This window comes from Chroicocephalus ridibundus, chromosome 1 (genome assembly GCF_963924245.1).
Source record: "Chroicocephalus ridibundus chromosome 1, bChrRid1.1, whole genome shotgun sequence".
In the NCBI taxonomy this organism is placed as follows: domain Eukaryota; kingdom Metazoa; phylum Chordata; class Aves; order Charadriiformes; family Laridae; genus Chroicocephalus; species Chroicocephalus ridibundus.
The window spans coordinates 102,270,001-102,288,840 of NC_086284.1; the positions used below are offsets into that span (position 1 = coordinate 102,270,001).

At 42.7% G+C, this 18,840-nt stretch overlaps 1 protein-coding gene across 1 annotated transcript; it reads left to right on the forward strand.

The window, feature by feature from the left end:
* Positions 1 to 2,264: 2,264 nt before the first annotated feature.
* Positions 2,265 to 3,792, forward strand: CLDN14 (claudin 14). Its single transcript, XM_063355686.1, has one exon. The coding sequence runs from the start codon at positions 2,348 to 2,350 to the stop codon at positions 3,056 to 3,058; it is 711 nt and encodes a 236-aa protein (XP_063211756.1). The 5' UTR covers positions 2,265 to 2,347; the 3' UTR covers positions 3,059 to 3,792.
* The last annotated feature ends 15,048 nt before the right edge of the window (positions 3,793 to 18,840 follow it).

Genomic DNA, 18,840 nt, shown 5'->3' on the forward strand with positions numbered 1-18,840 from the left:
GTATAATCTCTGGTTCCACTTACCTGCATGGGGAAAAATACCAAGGGAGTGGGGGAATACCAGGCCAGGCAGAGACCAGGGATGCGAAAGGTGGTGCTGGCTTCAGGGCTTGGGGGACCCGAGCTCCATTTCCAGTTTGGTCGCAGATTTCCTGTGTGACTTGTGTAGGTCCCTCGTCCTCCTGCTGTGTCCCAAAGCCGTGTTTTGATCTCCCTGATCCTGGAGGAGTACAACCAGGATAATTTCTCTAAAGTGTGTGGCATGCTTAGATGCAACAATGATATCCCTCACAGGAAATAAACAGTAATGTAAAAAGGGAAATCACTGCTCAATTTGCCTTATGCTAAATATATGAGCCAAACCCAAAGAATCTGGAAGGCAAACACCCTGAGGGCTTTTAGAGCTCTTACCCAGCCTGTGGTGGGAATAGAAGTCAAATGTTCAGTACTGCTGGAGATAACTATTTGCTTATTTTTGCTGTGCTTGGCCCTAACCTGTGTCCTGTCGTATCGCAATACTTTGTGATAGCTGGTACAAAGAGAGAAACCTGCAGCTTGATCTTCCCAGGCAGAAGGGAGAGAGATCCCATGGCACCTACCTCGAACCATGATTTCTGATATAAAACCCTCTGCGCCTGCCTAACAATTTGCAAATTAGGCAAATTACTTCAACAATGACATCAACCCAGTTATTTTCATTTAAGCATTATGTACAGAGTATCTGAAAAGCCAGAAAGCCCTAACATTAGGAAAATGCCTTCCTTCAACTAGCCACACTAAAGCAAAGCCAGTCTTTGGTTTTTCTCTTCCCTTCCCGTCAGAGGGGTGGGTACTTCTCCTCAGATCCTGTCCAACATCGCATTCCCCCCCATCCTATGTCTGTGCACAGCAGACACGCTCCAAACAAAAGAAAAGGAACATGTGTAAGTACAAGACTTTCGGCCTGTGCTGTTGGCCTCCCTAGCCCACAGAATCCCTGTGCTTTACGCTTTTTTCCATTCTTTTGGCACAACGCCTAAGGCAAAATCTGGTTGTTTTGGGCAGAGACGCCCCATCTTGCTGTTACGCAGAGATCGGTGCATGCCGCGACGTGGTCTGGAGACCAATATCGGCACCGATGCACACCCCAAGCACTCCTGCCTCATTAGTGAGATAAGGGGAATGTAAACCAGCTTTCACTTCTCTCCCTCTGTGTTATTCTGTTGTTCTAATGGTCTTCATTAGTTTGGCCAGATGGTTTTCCTTCCTTTGCCTGCTAAGGCACAGTCCTGCAAACACTTATGCTTTCTTCCATGAACATGCGCTCAGCACATGCATGGGTCTTTGCAGAACTGGAGCCTGAATTTGTTTCTGTTTCTGAATTCCAAGTTGGATTTTGATGCAACAGTTATTTTATATATTAAAATATCGGGTTTCTGCCCACACACAAAATGCATGATATATAACAGACCTCGCAAGGCAGCCATTGGAAAAGACCACTTAATCTGCGATTTATACAGAAGGAAGAGTTACTACTCCTTGTTTTTCAGCTAGAATTTATACGCAACCAAACTGTGAAGGTGTAGCTCCTCAGAAGCTCCATGATGTACATCTGGTTTCACATGCTGTCATTTAGCCCGCAACCTTAAAATCATAAGCTGAAACTCCACAGAGGCTAACGAAAATTATTCCCTTTTGAGTTGCTTTATTAAAACTCAACCTCTAGAAATACTGGCAAGTCAGGAAAGCGACTTTAATCCAATACTTGTTATCCTCTTCCACAGGTTTTAAATCACTCTCTTCGCTCCATACTTTGAGCAAATACACCCTTATTGTTTTCCTAGTCCTGCTATGACCTTCTGGGAATGTTTTCATCGTGTAAAGCAACCTGCAGTTCCCTACTTTATAAATCTCCTTCATTCCAAGTGTTAACACTAGCTAATTCTCTGCTTTAGAAAGGAAATCATGTTTGTTTTTTTGAATAGTCTGCTGGGAAGAGGAATATTTGCATTTAAAATATTTTTTTCCATTTCATAAATTGTCTTGAGTTTTCTTCCCAGTGGGCAACAGAAGACTGTTTATACAAGTGAAGAGGGAAGCTTACTTTCCCATTACTTCCACAAAAGTACGATTAACAGCGATAACTATGCTAATTATTGCACTAACTGCACTTGGAATGCACCTTACTGGCTGGAGAGGTAATGCATTTGGGTAATAATTAACTCCTTTTTTCCTCAATTACCTTTTATTAGGAGAGCAGAAGGTGTCAAAGTAAAACAGCTGCATATCTTCCAAGAAAAGCCCGTGTTTTCTGAAGGAATTCAAGCGGAGGTGCTTTATTAAGAGAACTAGTCAGGACAAACATTAACATGGCAAGCTCGGCTGTTCAGTTACTTGGCTTCTCTCTAAGCCTGCTCGGCCTAATTGGGACATTAATTGCTACTATTCTGCCACACTGGTGGCGGACGGCACATGTGGGCACCAATATTATAACAGCTGTAGCCTACATGAAAGGGCTTTGGATGGAGTGTGTCTGGCACAGCACCGGCATCTACCAGTGCCAAATCCACCGCTCCCAGCTGGCGCTGCCCCGTGACCTCCAAGCCGCCCGTGCCATGATGGTAATTTCCTGCGTCCTTTCCGCGCTGGCGTGCGTGATTGCTGTCATCGGTATGAAGTGCACCCAGTGTGCCAAGGGGACTTCTGCCAAAGCCTCCATCGCCGTCTCCGGGGGCATCGTTTTCATCCTGGCTGGTCTCGTTTGCCTGGTACCTGTTTCTTGGACCACTAACGACGTGGTTACTGATTTCTACAACCCCATACTTCCCAGCGGGATGAAGTACGAGATAGGTCAAGCTCTTTACCTTGGCTTCGTCTCCGCATCTTTGACGATCCTCGGCGGCGCTCTGCTGTGCACGTCAAGCCAGTGTGGTGGGAATGAGACACCTTACCAGACGCAGCCCGACAGCATAAGGAGGACTGCTCCCTCCTATAGACCACCAACTGCCTACAAGGGAAACCATGCTTCTTCCCTGACATCTGCTTCCCATAGCGGCTACAGATTAAATGACTATGTGTGAGTTCCCTAAGATTTGCCTGCGGGACACAGCTGCTTTATAATTTCTGTGCATGGCATAAAACAAAGCTAAGATGACTTTTAATTTATAAGGGTTACGATACAAAGTTTACCATTGTTCGTTTCTTCCTTTCCTTTCTTTCCGGAGAAAGAAAGAATGCGAACACAAAACTGCTTGCTGCAAAACCTGGAAAATAAATACAAAGGAGGCTGCGATATTCCAGAGACAGCACATACCTGCCTACTTTCAATTAGATTTTTGCAGGCAGGCGGTTCAAGGGCAGTTTTGCTAAAAGTAATGGCTTGGTTTGTAGTTTCTGCCCTGCGACAAGCACTAAAGCCGAACTGGCCGCAACTTGTGGCTTGAACAGTGTTCCAACAAGAAACGTCGTTTTGCCTGAAACGGAGAACATCATGGTGAGACACAGTGATATTCAGCAGCGATTGCCTGCTGAGTTTCTCATTTCCATACTGCATGAATGTTTCCTTATGACAAGGTTTTGCTTTGACTTCACTTTTTGTTTGCCTTTTTTTTTTATAGTCCCTTGAAATATGAATTTCAATAGCATTATGACAGATGTATTTGACAGTATGTTATAACCAAGATTTTAAATTATACTACAATGTTTTGACTTTAGAAAAATAAAATTTTAGCACATTTTTGAAACAAGACGGTGCATCATAATGGAAACAAACCATCTCAGTGGATCAGAATTGTGTTTTTAGAAATGTCAGTAATAGGACAAAACTAGCCATTTGGTGTTAAACTTTTATTAAAAAAAAAAAAAGTATCAGAATTTGTCACACAATGGGCATTTAACTCTTTAGCAGATATAGCATTCTGTACAATCTATGCATTATACAGATCAGAAAAAAATTTCTAGAATCCTATGCCCAGGTAGCATTTAATGAAATGTATTCATTTCTTAGGCTCAGGTCTGCTGTTTTTTTGCCTGGGGTCCTGACTGAAGGTGCTTTATGGTTAGCTAGAATATTTCCGTCTACTCCAGAGGTATTTGGGGAACTTCCATTCAGGCAGGCTTTGGTGCACAAGGCAGCCTCCGTGCCAGCAGAGGTTACGCTCACAGCCTGTAATCATTGCCTGTCGGGAGGAGTGTAAGATCAAGACATACCCTTCTAAAATCTTTGCAAAATGCAATCATTCTGCAATGTGTTCAAACAATTAAAACACAAACTAATGAACTAAGAACCCCAGCCCTCTCCATTTCATGTTACAGCGAAGTCCAGTGCAACACGTACTATGGTATAAAACCATCACAGAAAATAAAGGCACTGGATTCCTATTAAACCCAGAAATCTATAGGTGTCTCCAGAGCAACATATGGACCAACACACTGACATTTAATAGGGTTAAAAAAAGAAATAGTTTCAAGAGCTGTGAGGCAACTACACTTGCTATACTTCATTTGGCAGACAGCCTGCTTGCAATTACGTTATCACCTGGTAGCACCTCCAGAGCTGGGACACTTTCAACATTTCCCCTGGTTTCCCACGGCTGATCACCTAGTCATTTTTTTTCACGGTGATCTGAATTGTGACAGGGTGTTTTTAGCCTTGATGCAAGTTATCATCATGTCTGGTTTTAAAAAACAAAGCGGTATTTCTAAGCAATTTGCTGAGACCAAAAATAACAAAAAGGATTTGGGACCATGCTTTGGTGATCGATCATTAACAACTGATTATAAACTCATGTTTTAGTAACTGCTGCTATTGCATATGGCGTGAAAAAAAATTGTACAGAAACTTCACCGGCTCTGCAAACTTCTTAATAACAGACTCTGAGGTGCAAGGAATGGGCAGAAACCGCTTTGACAATGGCTTCTTAGAGAAGAGGGAGTCAAACTGTTCATAGCCCATTCGGGAATTTCTGGGATGCCTTTTTGGGATGAAAGGTAGCTTAATGGAGGTGGTCAATTATGTAGGGTTTTTTCTGTATTTACATTACAATAGATCTAGCCAAGTGATTACGATATCAACTCCGAACACGGGCTTTGGACAGCCATGAATGCTGGAACACAAGTCCAAGTGCAGGAAACGGGCTTGTGTCTCATTAGGTAGTGTGTCTGCTATATACTGATAAATTAATTCACTTGCCAAGATGTTTGTGCGGTGGGAATACTTATGTGTAGCGCTATTCTTACTGCACAAATTCCCAGCCAAGTAGGATACGTGACAGTAGTAAGAACGGTTTATAAAGTCCTGGCAAAAATACCTGGAAGTGCTCTGATGTCAATAAAGAGAGGGAAATGGTTTCTTTCGCAGGGGTCTGTGAACCAGCAGATCTCGTTCCACGTTAAAACTGACATAAATTTCTGCTTCTTTCTTTCTTTCTTTCTTTCTTTCTTTCTTTCTTTCTTTCTTTCTTTCTTTCTTTCTTTCTTTCTTTCTTTCTTTCTTTCTTTCTTTCTTTCTTTCTTTCTTTCTTTCTTTCTTTCTTTCTTTCTTTCTTTCTTCCTTCCTTCCTTCCTTCCTTCCTTCCTTCCTTCCTTCCTTCCTTTCTTTCTTCCTTTCTTCCTTTCTTCCTTCCTTCCTTTCTTTCTTTCTTCCTTCCTTTCTTCCTCTCTTTCTTTCTTTCTTTCAGCTGCCATTTGAAACAGAAAGCATATCCATTCTAGCAATCTTAGAGGTCTGGCTGCAGCTATCCCAGCGCGTGTTGATAACCCGAGCTCCATCCCTGCTGCCCTGCAGACGGGTGGCCAGACCTCGCTCCCTGCCTGCGTGGAGCCTGCCCTGGCAGTCCTGCACCCCCCATGCAATGAGGCATTGCTCCGAGACCTTTGCCAAGGAGTCAATGCCCACCGCTCCTCCTTTGCAGAGTAATCCCTTGGTCATCAGCGCGACAGAGTGTCAAGGAAAGGGGATGAGTTTCCTGGCCCACCGAGGTGCTGTTTATGGGAACGTGCTCTTTAGGCAGCTGTGACTCAGTAGCAGGGGAACACGGCAGGGCAATGGACGGGGGCTGCCACATGCCAGATTCTGCCCACGTGCACCCGCTGGGTTTTTGCAGATTCCCGTGGAGGCAGATTTTTTTAATTTATTTTCTTTTTTTTTAGGTAAGTACAGCCTGCTTTTTGTCTCCAGCTCACTAGAGCTGAAATGCCATCCTGCCCTCCCCATGAAGGCACTGCAGGGGACTCTGATGAGCAGCACCGATGGATGAGAGGAGGCGAGGAGGGGATCCAGGGTGGGCAGAAATTCCTTTTAGCAGTGCAAGCATTGTTTGTGCATGCAACTGTGGTAACACCGCATTTTGATCAACTTCAGTGCGACGTTCCTGGAGGAACAGGGGTAGAAGTCTTGGCAGGGAGGCGTAGGTGGAGGACGGGATTTCGCAGAAAGATAATATTGTGGTTAGCTCTGCAACATCAGGAGAGAGTGGGGACTCTGCTGCAGGATCAGGTAGAGATGGAGGCATCTGAGGTAGGGATGGAGGCTGGGCTCAGAGAGGCTGGCAGCTTCTGAGGCTGCAAGGAGCTCTTTCAAAGATGGATCTAACCAGGACGAGCACGTGGGGATGGGATGAGGTCAAGAATGCTGATTCCCACCTTGGCATCCTCCTGCAGGGCTGGTGAACTGTCCATTCTCCAGTCACCTTGGGTTTTGCCGTCTAAAATGTGGCAGGCCTTGATATTATCTCACAGAATATGCCAAATATGTAACTCTGACTCAGGGCATCACAGCCAACCAAATAGAAATCAAAAGAAATTAAGAGAAGGAAACGTTTCAGTCATGTCTAATATTGCTGCTAGAAAGTGGCTAATAGACCAAAGGAAGAAAATGTGCAATTCTGTCACTACTGAGTCTGTGGGATTAAAATAATGAGCTCCCTTGCAACTTCGTCTGCAGGAAGGGAACCTGACCAACAGGATGTGAGAAGAGACTGGTCTAATGACATGAAGGCTAGGTTGAAGGTGAGCACAGAGGTAGACCAAGGCCTTCTTTGGGTGCAAGGCAGGTGGGTAGAAAAAGTGATCTACCTTTTGGCTTGAAGTACAGGAATACATAGATTTTAGGCCATGAAGAAACTATTATGTTCAAACCTGCTGTTCAGCACAGCAGAAGACAAAACGCTGTGGTGCTGGAGGAATATATAATCCATCAGTGAGTTTTAATGCTGCTCAGGCTGGAAGTCATCAACTAGATCTAAATTTGGTAGATTACGTGTAGGATACAGCAAGAGTGCTCATGTCATAGAATCATAGAATTGTTAGGGTTGGAAGGGACCTTAAAGATGATCTAGTTCCAACCCCCCTGCCATGGGCAGGGACACCTCCCACTAGACCAGGCTGCTCAAAGCCCCATCCAACCTGGCCTCGAACATTTCCAGATATGGGGCACCCACAGCTTCTCTGGGCAACCTGTTCCCGTGTCTCACCACCCTCACCCTGCAGATCTGAATCACAGGTTTCAACCGTGGCTTATGCTGAGCTTCCACCCTGATCCATGAGTTGATGTAGCAATTCACTACACCGCTAGAACCACTAAAGAAGTGGTGAGATCCCATTTCCCACCCCCTTTGCTGCCCCAGCTCCCAGCCACCACTTTGCACTTTGGTCCTCTCCGTGGACAAGTTTAACTCCTCGAAAAGGCAGAAAACAAGTACATCAAAGACTGGGATAATTTTCTGGCACTGAAGTTAGCTAACCTAGCTAGTGGAAAGGTGTGAGGAGAGCCACAAAAGGGATGCCTGGGAGGGCAGGAACAGTGGGAAAGGAGGAGTAAGGTTTGGAGTAAGTGAGGAAGGTTTTCCCCTTTTGGTGGCAAGAGCTTTGTCAGTCAGCAGACAGGCACAGCTGCCCCGAAAACCAGCGCCTGAGATGTACAGTGGTCTTTGTCACAAAAGCAGACAGAGCCACTGGGCAGACAGAAGCTCTCTGGGTCATGAACTGGTTGGTATTTTTTTTCTGTTTTTTCCACAATGGTTAGCACAAGTACTGGACTGAGGTAACTGATAAAACCATAGCAAAACTTAACTCATTTCTTCAAGAAATGTGTCCGAGTTAACTAATAAGATGAGGAAATGAACTAAGTTCAGTAATTAGAAGTTCTGTTGATCTAAGACAAAAGTTACCAGACCTTTCCTACACTTAGCTGGTAGTTGAAGTTTTTCACATCAGCGTATTAAGATTAATGGAAATTCTGTGACCACCTGTAAATATCTACTGCTAACTTACTCTTTACTTTGCTGGATATCCCACAAACTGGTTTGTGTATGTAAGAATGATAGGCAAGGATAAGGTGTTTCATGAGGCCCAGGAGCAGCTTAAAGAAGAGATGAAAGCTTATTCTTGTTCTCCCTAGCTGATCCACTGAAAGATAATGTCTCTTCCTTGCATGCCTTGCTTTGCTGTGCAGAGTAAGATATATGTTCTTTGCCATCTGTTTTCTTAAGAAATTATTCATATATCTTAGTCCATATGTTCTCATTATCCATATTTCCTATTCTTACCACTACACGGGCACCTGGTCACATTGATTCCCAATTTAATTGGTATCCTTTCATATTCTTCTGCCCATGACATCAGAAGACATGTTTGAGCCTAGTGAGGCTTGATCCTGACCAAGCATAAATCAGAGGAGCTCAACTGAATTCGTGTTACCCCTCTTTCTTCACAGTAGATCTAGATGAGGTGTCCCCCTTCACTGAGAAACCTGCCAGTTGTAAGACAGTTTCCCATAAGCTCAAACATCTGAAGGGGCTTAAAATGCTCCACAGAGAAGAAAGACAAGATGTACTGACCTCCATCTTTTTTCCTTTAAGAAGGTTTCCTGGGGGAAAAGGTTGTTAATTTTATTTTTTTGCTTTAAGCATGAGGAAAACAGATTAATTTCATTAGCTGACACCTAAAAGATCTTTGGTAAGCAAACTGTTAGAAAGCAGAGTGAATAAAAAGAGTGAATCAATGCACAGATTTGATCTGTTAAGAGCATATGTATATACTTCATATATATGTGCGGATACATAAAACGGTGGAATTCTGGCACGATTGACTTTACTGAGGTCAGAATTTCACCCATAAGCTTATTATTATTGTCAATACTTCCAAGTCTATTATAGAGCTTTTAACTAAAAGGCCTCCAGAGCAAAGAGAATCAAAGTCATGGGAATTTTGCCCCTGTAAGAGAGACCGCAAGGAAAGACTTCCAATGGCCATTTCACAAAGTGTTTCCTATTGAACACAGCAGTCGTATCTGGTGGCATGTATGAATGAGTCCTCCCTCCCACTCGAGCCAAGGACAATCAATTTTATTTTTAAAATGTCATAATCACTGGTATTGATCAACGCTCCCCTAATGGAGGTGCTGTCGAATCCATACCGGCTTGGGCTATTGCCACTTCCCTAGCAATTCAGGCTCAATTAGGCTGCCTTGCTAATGCATGTCAGCTTCATTTAATTGCTCTCAGGCTGGCAGTGTGAGAAAAGGGCAAGCTGACAGAGTAATCCCACACTTCCACTTTGCAGTGAGCTGCCTATTTGTTTTATTTGTTCACATTTTAAAGGGCTAAGCACTTGTTATATGGAAAACACAGGAGAGCAAAAGTCAAGAAGTATTAATAAGCCTTGGAAAACAGAGTTAGAACTCAATTGCTTGTGCAAAGAATTGCTGATGTTTTCAGTACTTTGAAAATAAGGTGGATTTTGCAGCTAGGGTGCTGATGAGCAGCATTTGTCTCATGGAAAACTCTGTAAAAATTGGATGGAAGCAAATGTCTTCTAACAGCTACATCCTAGGGAAAACAATCTGTTTATTTTTGGTTGGCTGATGATAACATCTCAGAAGGAACCTCTAAAGGAAGGCGGTAATGAGCTGGGGATCATAGGGTTATGGTTTCTTCCATAATATTTGACACTAATGTTAACAAATGTTAATAAATCAGGAGATGGGGGAAGAGAGGGGTGGCAGCAAGCCAACAAAAGGGAAATAGCCATTAAACACTGAAGATCTCCAATCTGTGAAAGAAGTACGTTCGTAGCTCACACATCCCACGGCAGAGCAGTTGTCAGCCGAAACAAAGACTTCACCTGTGAGCACCAAAGTACTTGGCTGCAGACAGAAGCTCTCGGGCCTTTGCATCTAGGCCTGAAACTAAATACTGGAGGAAGAAAAATGCAGGTATGAGGGATGTGAGGGAAAAGACCTCCAGGGGGGCTCCCCAGAGGAGAGTGCCCCCTTTGGAGTCAGGCTATGGGTGCCTGGCCACCCTCACACCTCCTGGCTAACAGTTAGGTTTGCTGGAAGAATAAAAAAGTCAGGGTAACGTTTGGAAGGTGGAGTGGACTTGCTGCCACAAGTCCTGGATTGTCAGCTCCAAACACCGATGTGTATCCTGGGAATCAGACCTGCATCTGACCGTAGGAGGCATTTTATTTTTGTTTCTTTCCAATTTTGTTATTGCCAGCCATGGACGCTGCTAATCAAATGTCTGCCTGATATTTGGGGGAGGAGGGGTAAGGTGCATCCAACAGGTTTTGGGTGCCTTGCTTCCTCGGAGCCAGTGGCTCTGCCGAAGTGACAGCGTAGTCTGTCTGGAGGGACCTCTGCCCCAGCTGCGGGCTGGAGGAAGCTGCAGGAAGCTGCAGATGTTGTCTTTCTGCTGCCAGCTGGGGGCTTTGGGGAAAGCATTGTCCTCAACAGCACATCTGTAATGCTGTCTCCTGGAAGAGGTAAGTGGCAGCACCTCATCTCCGTAGCTCTGCAGAGTCACTGCATTTACCTGCAGCACTGAGCCCTGCGCCGTGTCTGACCGGACTGTAGTAGGAGGGCGTGCAAAAGAAAACATGAAAATAAAGGCACCCCAGCACTGGGGATGTGGTTTCTTGCCTCCGTCTTTCATTTTTCATTGATTCTTGAGTTTTTAATTTCCTACCCATGACAGACCTCTCTCTTGTTCCCAGTTTCCTCTGCTCCAGACTCTCCAGGTTGCTTAGCTTATGAGTTTACTTACCTTCTAGTTTTAAACTGCTGAGGGCAGTGCACATGACTCAGTTTATAGCAAAGAAAACTGAAACCACCCGAGACAGGTGGGGAAAAAGAAAGATGTGGGCTTTGGTCTGAGAGTTTAGTTTGACTGGGCTGAAAAAAATCCAGTACTCCTAGAAAGACATACAATTACTAGTGCATGAAGACTGTCAGATGGTAAAAGTGCTTACAGAGGCCACCTAGAAGTGCGCTGTGATTCCTTACTATTGTCATTGCGTAAAACATTATCTAATTGCTACACAAGGTAATAGATACATCTGATACAGCTAGCTCTCGCTTGTATTCCTCTTCTAGAAGTTACTTTATGAGCGCTATCTTGTATAGCATTTTTTAAGACGACAAGGACAGTGCTATTTACCTATTTGTACGTTTTAACTGTGATGTTCTTGCCCAGCCAGCCTGGTGATCTGGCAAGCATCTAAGGCCCAATTCTGCAACACTATGGCCGACAGAATTTTGCCCAGAGCCAAATGGAAAACTCCAAAACTATTAATTTTTGCTTTTTATGCCCAGTTGTTCTGGTTTTTAATTGCCTAACATATGATTCTGTTGTTTTCATCTGCTTTTTATTCTTGTTTTAACTGCCAATTAACCCAGTGGTTTTCAGTATTTCTTTCACATTGAACACTTAACTAAAAAAGAGCACCCACAAACATTCAAAAAATTCTCCGAAGCTGTTTTATGGTTTTATTTACATTCTTTTATACACATATTTATATATTCATTTAGTTGTATGTATGTATGTGTTTTACCAGCTGTAGTTTTCACATTTGAAAAGGCTGGAGCTCTATTATGCCTAAGGACGCTTTACAAAATTTCCTTAAATTGATCACTATGTACTCTTATACACCACTTTGTGAAGTGTGTATACTATGGGTATAGACTACAAATTATTTTTGTGTTACAGATTACTAGCCAGGCATCTTTAGATGTTTAGATGTAGAAAATGCAAACCCAGATGCTGCACCCCCCACACCCCAGACTTTTTCACCCATGCCTGTTTTGAGTATTTTTGAGTTTTAAAAGTTACATTACACAGCTATTTCAATATAACGAAGCAAAGAGAAAATTCATAACTCCAGTAACATGATCACTGATGTCTGTGGGACACATGCCAGAAACACTAAGGCCAGTAATGCACAATTTAAACTTAACTACAATTGGTTATTAGCATAATAAATATACACACATGTACCTGGTGAAATCCTTCTGAAATTAGAAGTGGCACTGAAAATGCGGTCCACTTGTAAAAACACCCTATTTTACAGTAAGATCAGTATGGTCCGGAGAAAGGAAGAAGCGCCACACAATTCATTTTGCGTGACCAAATTAGCAAACCTTTGAACAGCAGCCATCGGTGGTACAGAGGGAGATCCTCTCCCATTCAGAGGCAGAAGATGCCCTGTCCTGCCTGCAGGACATCCCCGTTGCCCCCCTGGCTAGAGAGCAGTGGCCCCGCATCTCCTCCAGCGCAGGTGGGTGTCAAATGGTGATGATTCCCACCTGAAGCCAGCGGCACTTTCCTTGCACAGGGCTTCGACAGAGGAGTGGTGCGGTAAGGACTCCCACTCCCACTCCAAAGTGTGGCCAAACAGGGGATGCTCACATCATGTAGAAACATCAAGAACTGACTGGGTGAGATGCTCTGCGTATTGGCCAACATCCACGCTCTGCGAAAGCCAGATGTGGCAAAACGTTAGGAATTAAGCCAGACCTGAGTGCATTGGAAAAGCCCCTTCCAAAATGAACGGCGTCTTCGCCATTAAGCCTCCAAAGGACAGTATGTTCTTGGAGGGCCTCAGCAGCACAAGGGAAAAGTACCGGCTGCTCGTTTTGATGGGACCAGTGCCACGCAAGCCACCGTCACCTCCTTAGCCCTTGCTTCGGTAATGAAACCCAAAGACAATGAGCCTGTTGTTTAGGGTTGCCAGGGTCTTAAAAGGAATTGTTTTAAATGAAAAACAAAAGCTCAATATGTTTCTGGCAATGGATGTATGGTGCTCTGTATTTCCCTTACAGTAATTGTCAGTGATGTGGTGCACTAGTTTTTGTAATGTGTATTCCTGTGCATGCGAATGATTGTTTTTTTAATGTGCATTTGTAACGGCAGGCTTTCTGGGCACCTGTAAATTGGGTATTATCTTTTTTGCTGTACTTTTCTCACAAATCCTTCATGTGTGCAAGGAGATGTAGTGGGTCATTTTCTACCACGGCTGTAAAATCTTCAGGATCTTCTTTAGAAACCTTGTCCCCAAATATCCTGACAAATGCAAAAGTGTTTTGGCACAAAAGCACATTATTGTATTTTATTGGGCTTTTGTTGGAAGATTATGGGTTTAAGTTGTGGGTTTTTTTTTTTTTATTTTTCTATCATTCTTGATTATTTGCAAAAGCGTAACAACTAGTTGAAAGTTTGGGGTTTTTTTAAATAAAGAAAGATCAAGAAATAAAGTAAGGTGAGGCTTTCCTTACAAGAATGAAGAGAGATAATCTTTCCAGAAAAAGGTTAACCAGAAAGAAATCTTATTTAAAATTAAAATGTTTGCCGCTATCAGATAACAAATATCTGGACTAGTCTTCTGGTAAGACTAGCAGGGGCAAGCAACCAAATGGATATTAAAATGGACCCTGGTCACTTAATGAAAGGCATATTGGGACATTGCTCCCTTGCACTCAATAAGCCAGAAGAGTCCTTCCCATTTTGTTATCTGAAAATTAGTTTTAAATACAAAACTTGAAGGAGTATAAAATAATCTTTTCAAACCAGGGAAAAAAGGTCTTAGTTTTTCTTAGGGAATAGGTAGCGCCAGGAGTGATTTGACAGAAGGACACAGCTAGCGCAAGGAATCAACTGCCGCACTACATGAGCAACAGGGATTAGGACCCGTAGATTGAAATTTGTCTGCCAAAAACCAAAGGCAGGCTGAGCATGGAAGAATAGTTTTACAAAGCACTGGCTAGACTTGTTTCCACACATCACAGTGCTGAGTTTGCTAGACGTTTCTTCTTATTCTAATTGCAACAAATATGAAAGCTGCTAGCCAGTATAGGATTTCCATTCATCACATGCTATGCCTAGGGAAATTAAAGATGGAGGAAGGGAAAAGCAATGAAATAAAACCTCAAAGAATCAAAAAACTCAAAGAAAACACTTAAAAAGTGTTCTAAACTAGGTTAAAATAACAAGATCTATGTAAATGGAGAGCCATCCGCACCTCAACTGCTACTGAATGCCACCAATATACATCCGAAAAGAAGGCAGCAAAAAAATTTAACCAGGTTTCTAAGATACCACTGAAAAGGCAGAGGAACAGAATGCAATGAGATTTTTGTCAACTGCTCGAATCTGGGAAAATAAAATGAAAAAACCTTGAAAGAACTGATCAGACACATCATTCTAAATATCCTTTACAAAGATGTAGCATCACGATAACATACAAACTATTCAATCCTCTAGTCATAATCTGAGTGGAGCAACTCCTATATTTTCTTTTAACCACCACTGACTAGTTGATATCACATTTGCATATAACTACCGTAAATAAGTTGAAACGCTTCCTGAGCATGGATATGACTTGACACAAACACAGCATACATTTGCACAGTGAGAAATCCAACAGAGACAAAGTACATCTCACACGAAGAAGTAGAGAGGTATTTGGCAGGTTATTGGTCAAAGACTTTGCCATGATTTTGCTGAGGATTTGGCCTGATCTAGTTATAAACAGAAAAATGGGACCCCACAGAAATGAAAGTTTAAAGAAATATTCAGACAAGTTACGGAAACTTCCATTTACTTAGCCAGCATGGCTGAAGTCAACTTCAAAGAACGTGAGTACAGAGAGAAAGAAGAGACCAAAAAGTAGCTGCTGGAACACAACCTCAAGTTCCGTTCCTTTCTTCAAACTCGTGCGATGTAAAATCAAAATTCTTACACCGAATCTGTGTTTGTGAAAGAAGCATCACCATTCTTTGCCTCGCTGCAGTCAAGGCTATTTCACAAAAAAAGACAACCTTATGTCGTATACAACCTTCTCTGTATACAGCTAGTCTGAGCAGTCTGCTTTCACTGAGAGGTTTAAAGAATACTTTCCTTACAAGCATTTATAGAAGGGAAGAACTGGAATGATTCATGTAAACCTTTAACTGCATAAATACATTCCCTTTCTTTTTGTATATGCATCACTCAAAGGTAATATTATCAACACTGAAGCAATCTCCAAGACAACAAGAAAGAACTCTTCACTTACATTGGCCATTAATCAAGAACATTTTTTAAAGTTGCTTAAATTTATTCAGATTGTTTGAAAGCTTTATTTTAACAGCTAAGGCTTAAGGTTTATTTTAACACCCTCAGCTTCCTATCCTTAATATGTATTTTTAAACAGAACACAGAAAATACCCTTATTTCAATATTTTGTTTACAGAATCAGTTACACCGTAAAGATTGGATAAAGTTGTATCAGATTTGGATTACATCACGTATGCAGAGTTAGACCACCTTAAATCCCCTCACTCTTGGAAGGAAGCTGAAAAGGAAGAACCTGGAAACCAGGATAGTTTAGTAAAATATTTTCCTTTCACTGAGCACTGTCAGCTCAGTGACTCAGCTTTACAACTGTTAGTGTTTGCTATAGTTTTATGGAATTGGTAGTCGTTTCCCCTACAATGAGGGAAAACCATCCCTTTGCAGCTACAGTTACGTGAGCTGCCAACAACAGAAAACTGGGAGCGAGGAAAAGGTATTTCCATCCCTAGTAATACAAAAGTGTTCATTTAGCGACTTCAACGTGTTAACAAACACCGTGCTTCCAGACCCACATTCTCGCATAACTCTTGGCACCTTTAGCTGACAGATGCCCCACCAGAAATGCCGGTCACCTTACCCATGCAGCGAAGCTCTTTACAGCTCGGAGGCCATCTGGCCTCTGGAGTCTGGGCAGCATCCAGCCATGGACCCTCATTTGAGTTCTCTCGGCACGTTACTGCGATGCGGATCCTGTGTCCAGTAGCACAGCCGAAGTGCTGGAGTGCACAGTGTGACCACCACTCTCTGGACTCCAGCGATGACACCTCAGGTTCCTCCCACCGTTTAAACTCATCTTATCCCAGAACCCCAAAGCAATTAGGAGTCTTCTGGCTTTTAGTTCGCTACCCCATTGCAGAAGTTACATGTCAAGCACAAGCAAACTGACCCATAAAACCAGAAATGGGCTTTGAACAGAACTTCTGAATGTCTCATTGCTTCAAAGGCCGAAACAGGAAAATACTGGTCATTAGAGAAGCTCACACTCCATGGACACGAGAGGTTTCATATTAGCCTTCTCTTCCCCTGGAAGTCTTATATCATCTCTAGGCATACGGCTCAGGCTTTCTCTCAACGTTGACGGTCCTGTAGAAAATTCTGTTGACCCAGTCTGCTGCAAGGTCTGCTTTTCTTTCCTCAGTCCTGTCTAAAGTTTCCTCTATTCTTTCCACAAGACATTTTGAAGATGTGTTTTGGCCACCTGCATCCTTTATTTTCTCCTTAGTGAGCTTCATCGTTTCCTGCCAGGAAGGGAAAAATCTCGTCCCTTTCAGTCCCAGGCAACATCTTGGCAAGTTGCTTGTCAAAGTTCAGTTGTTACAGTTACCCACGCTCCAACCACCTCTGGTCTGCTGGTTGCTTTGTAAGCAAGATGAATATGTGTTGACCGAGGTTCACGGTATAGATAGATTCATAGTAACAAGTATATTATAGATATGGAATATCAACCTATATGTTGCACAGTCAGATTTCCCAAACATTTATGCCTAGACTGTGTCTGAAGTAACCCACTCACTCTGCCTAAATAAGTAACTGAATTTTAAACTTTGGGGTCTCTGGGATATTATAGGGTCGTCTCACACGCTGTTCAGAGAGGAAGAGTGCATGGAGCTCAAGTTTCTGCATCTTTCAGACACTAACTGATGGTATCACTGGCTACTAAATGGAGCACCAAAAAAGCCCTATTAATTTTACCACTCAAACTTATAATCAGGTAACGCAAGGGAAACACCAAACGTGGGTCACCAAACACAAGCAGAAGAAAAACAGATTGAAAAAGTCAGCTTTGCAACTGGTTCCCTCCTGACTTCTCTAGCTCCTCTGCACATTCTTTCACTGTTTTGGCAGGCTGGGTATAACTGCTCATTTAAAAAAGAACCATGCTGTTTGTACAGCTTTTTAACAGTCTAGCTGCAAACTCATTTCACACGCCATTATTGTTTTTGGTCCATCTTTGGCAATCAGACATCACCAGGGTTAATAGTAGTAATTATTCCTTTGTGGACACACATTGTAAATGTTGAAAACGTATGACCTAGATGAAATCATGAGGTTGACTCCGTGCTTGCAGGAAGTTGCTACTGCATTTTAATGTATTGTCGAATAACTGACAATTCTAAGAAAAATACGCTATGAAGCTCCACCTACATTCTGTATCTTGATTCTTCCATTCCTTAGGTAATTTGTACTTGCCTTCCCATGCAATGGGTTATTATTGTTATCGCATCAGTAACTAGATAATAAACTCTTTAAAGACAAAAACTTGTGGATTTATGGAATCTTGTGAATGGACATTTTATTCCTCACCCATGAAGCACCCATTCTATGTCCACATACTAAACATTGTAACTTTCCTTTTCCTGTCACCAACAGCAGGCGAGCATTTTGCAGTGCCGGCTGGGTAGAAAGCTTGAAAGAAGCAAAATTTCAAGTCAGATACTGAGGGTGCTCTTGCGCAGAAAACATTATTTAAAAAATTATGGATTAATCAGTGTGGCATTTTAACAGAGTGCAAACTAGCAGTGACCAGTTGAAGATTTAATTCAGTGGCCGAAGAATGAACTGGGCAGATTTTAGTTTTTCTTTAAGAACAAAACTCCACATAAGCAGATAGGACGTTTCGGAAGGAAGCCTGGATACAAAGTTTCTTACGTGCTCTTTACAAATATCCTCTCTTCTGATGGGTCAAGACATCAAAGACGGCCAGGTTAATAATCATAACTTTTTTACACCGTGGGTAGTGTGCTCTCTCTCTTTTTATAAAGATCTGCGAAATACAGAACATAGCCTAAAATTCTAGATACTATGTCTTTACTGTTACCACGCCCTTATATCTGGATTTGTGGGGGGGGCTTTGAAACACTTCTGTGCATCTGTGACCTAAAACTTTGTCAAACTCATTCAGCCCGTCTCTCTGACGGTTATAGCTACTATCATAATGGACAGAGAAGGAATTAAAAATATTGCTGATTGGGTCTGAGAGAGTAGAAACAAAGTAATGAGCTCCTGTGATAAGAACTGAACGGTGATCCTAGATTAGAAAAGCTCCTAAGAAGCCCTGTTCAAGGCCAGGCTGGATGGGGCTTTGAGCAGCCTGGTCTAGTGGGAGGTGTCCCTGCCCATGGCAGGGGGTTGGAACTAGATGATCTTTAAGGTCCCTTCCAACCCAAACCGTTCTATGATTCTATGATCAGTAGCAAATAGCTCCAGTGTCCTACCCAATAAGAGGTTTAGCATCTAAGCCCTGAAGTCTATTGCATTATATTAATAAATGCCTAATGGCTGCTACATTTGTACACAATGCCTGCGCTGTCAGCATTTAACTCATCACCCCCAGGAAATCCTGTGAGATACTTGGAATATGGAAGGTATTATCCTGTCCTGTGGGATCTAAGGGGATATTTATGTGGCCCGCATCACTGGCAGTCTCACAAGCAGTGATGGATTTAGCCTCAGAGCACCCTCAGGAGGGAAGC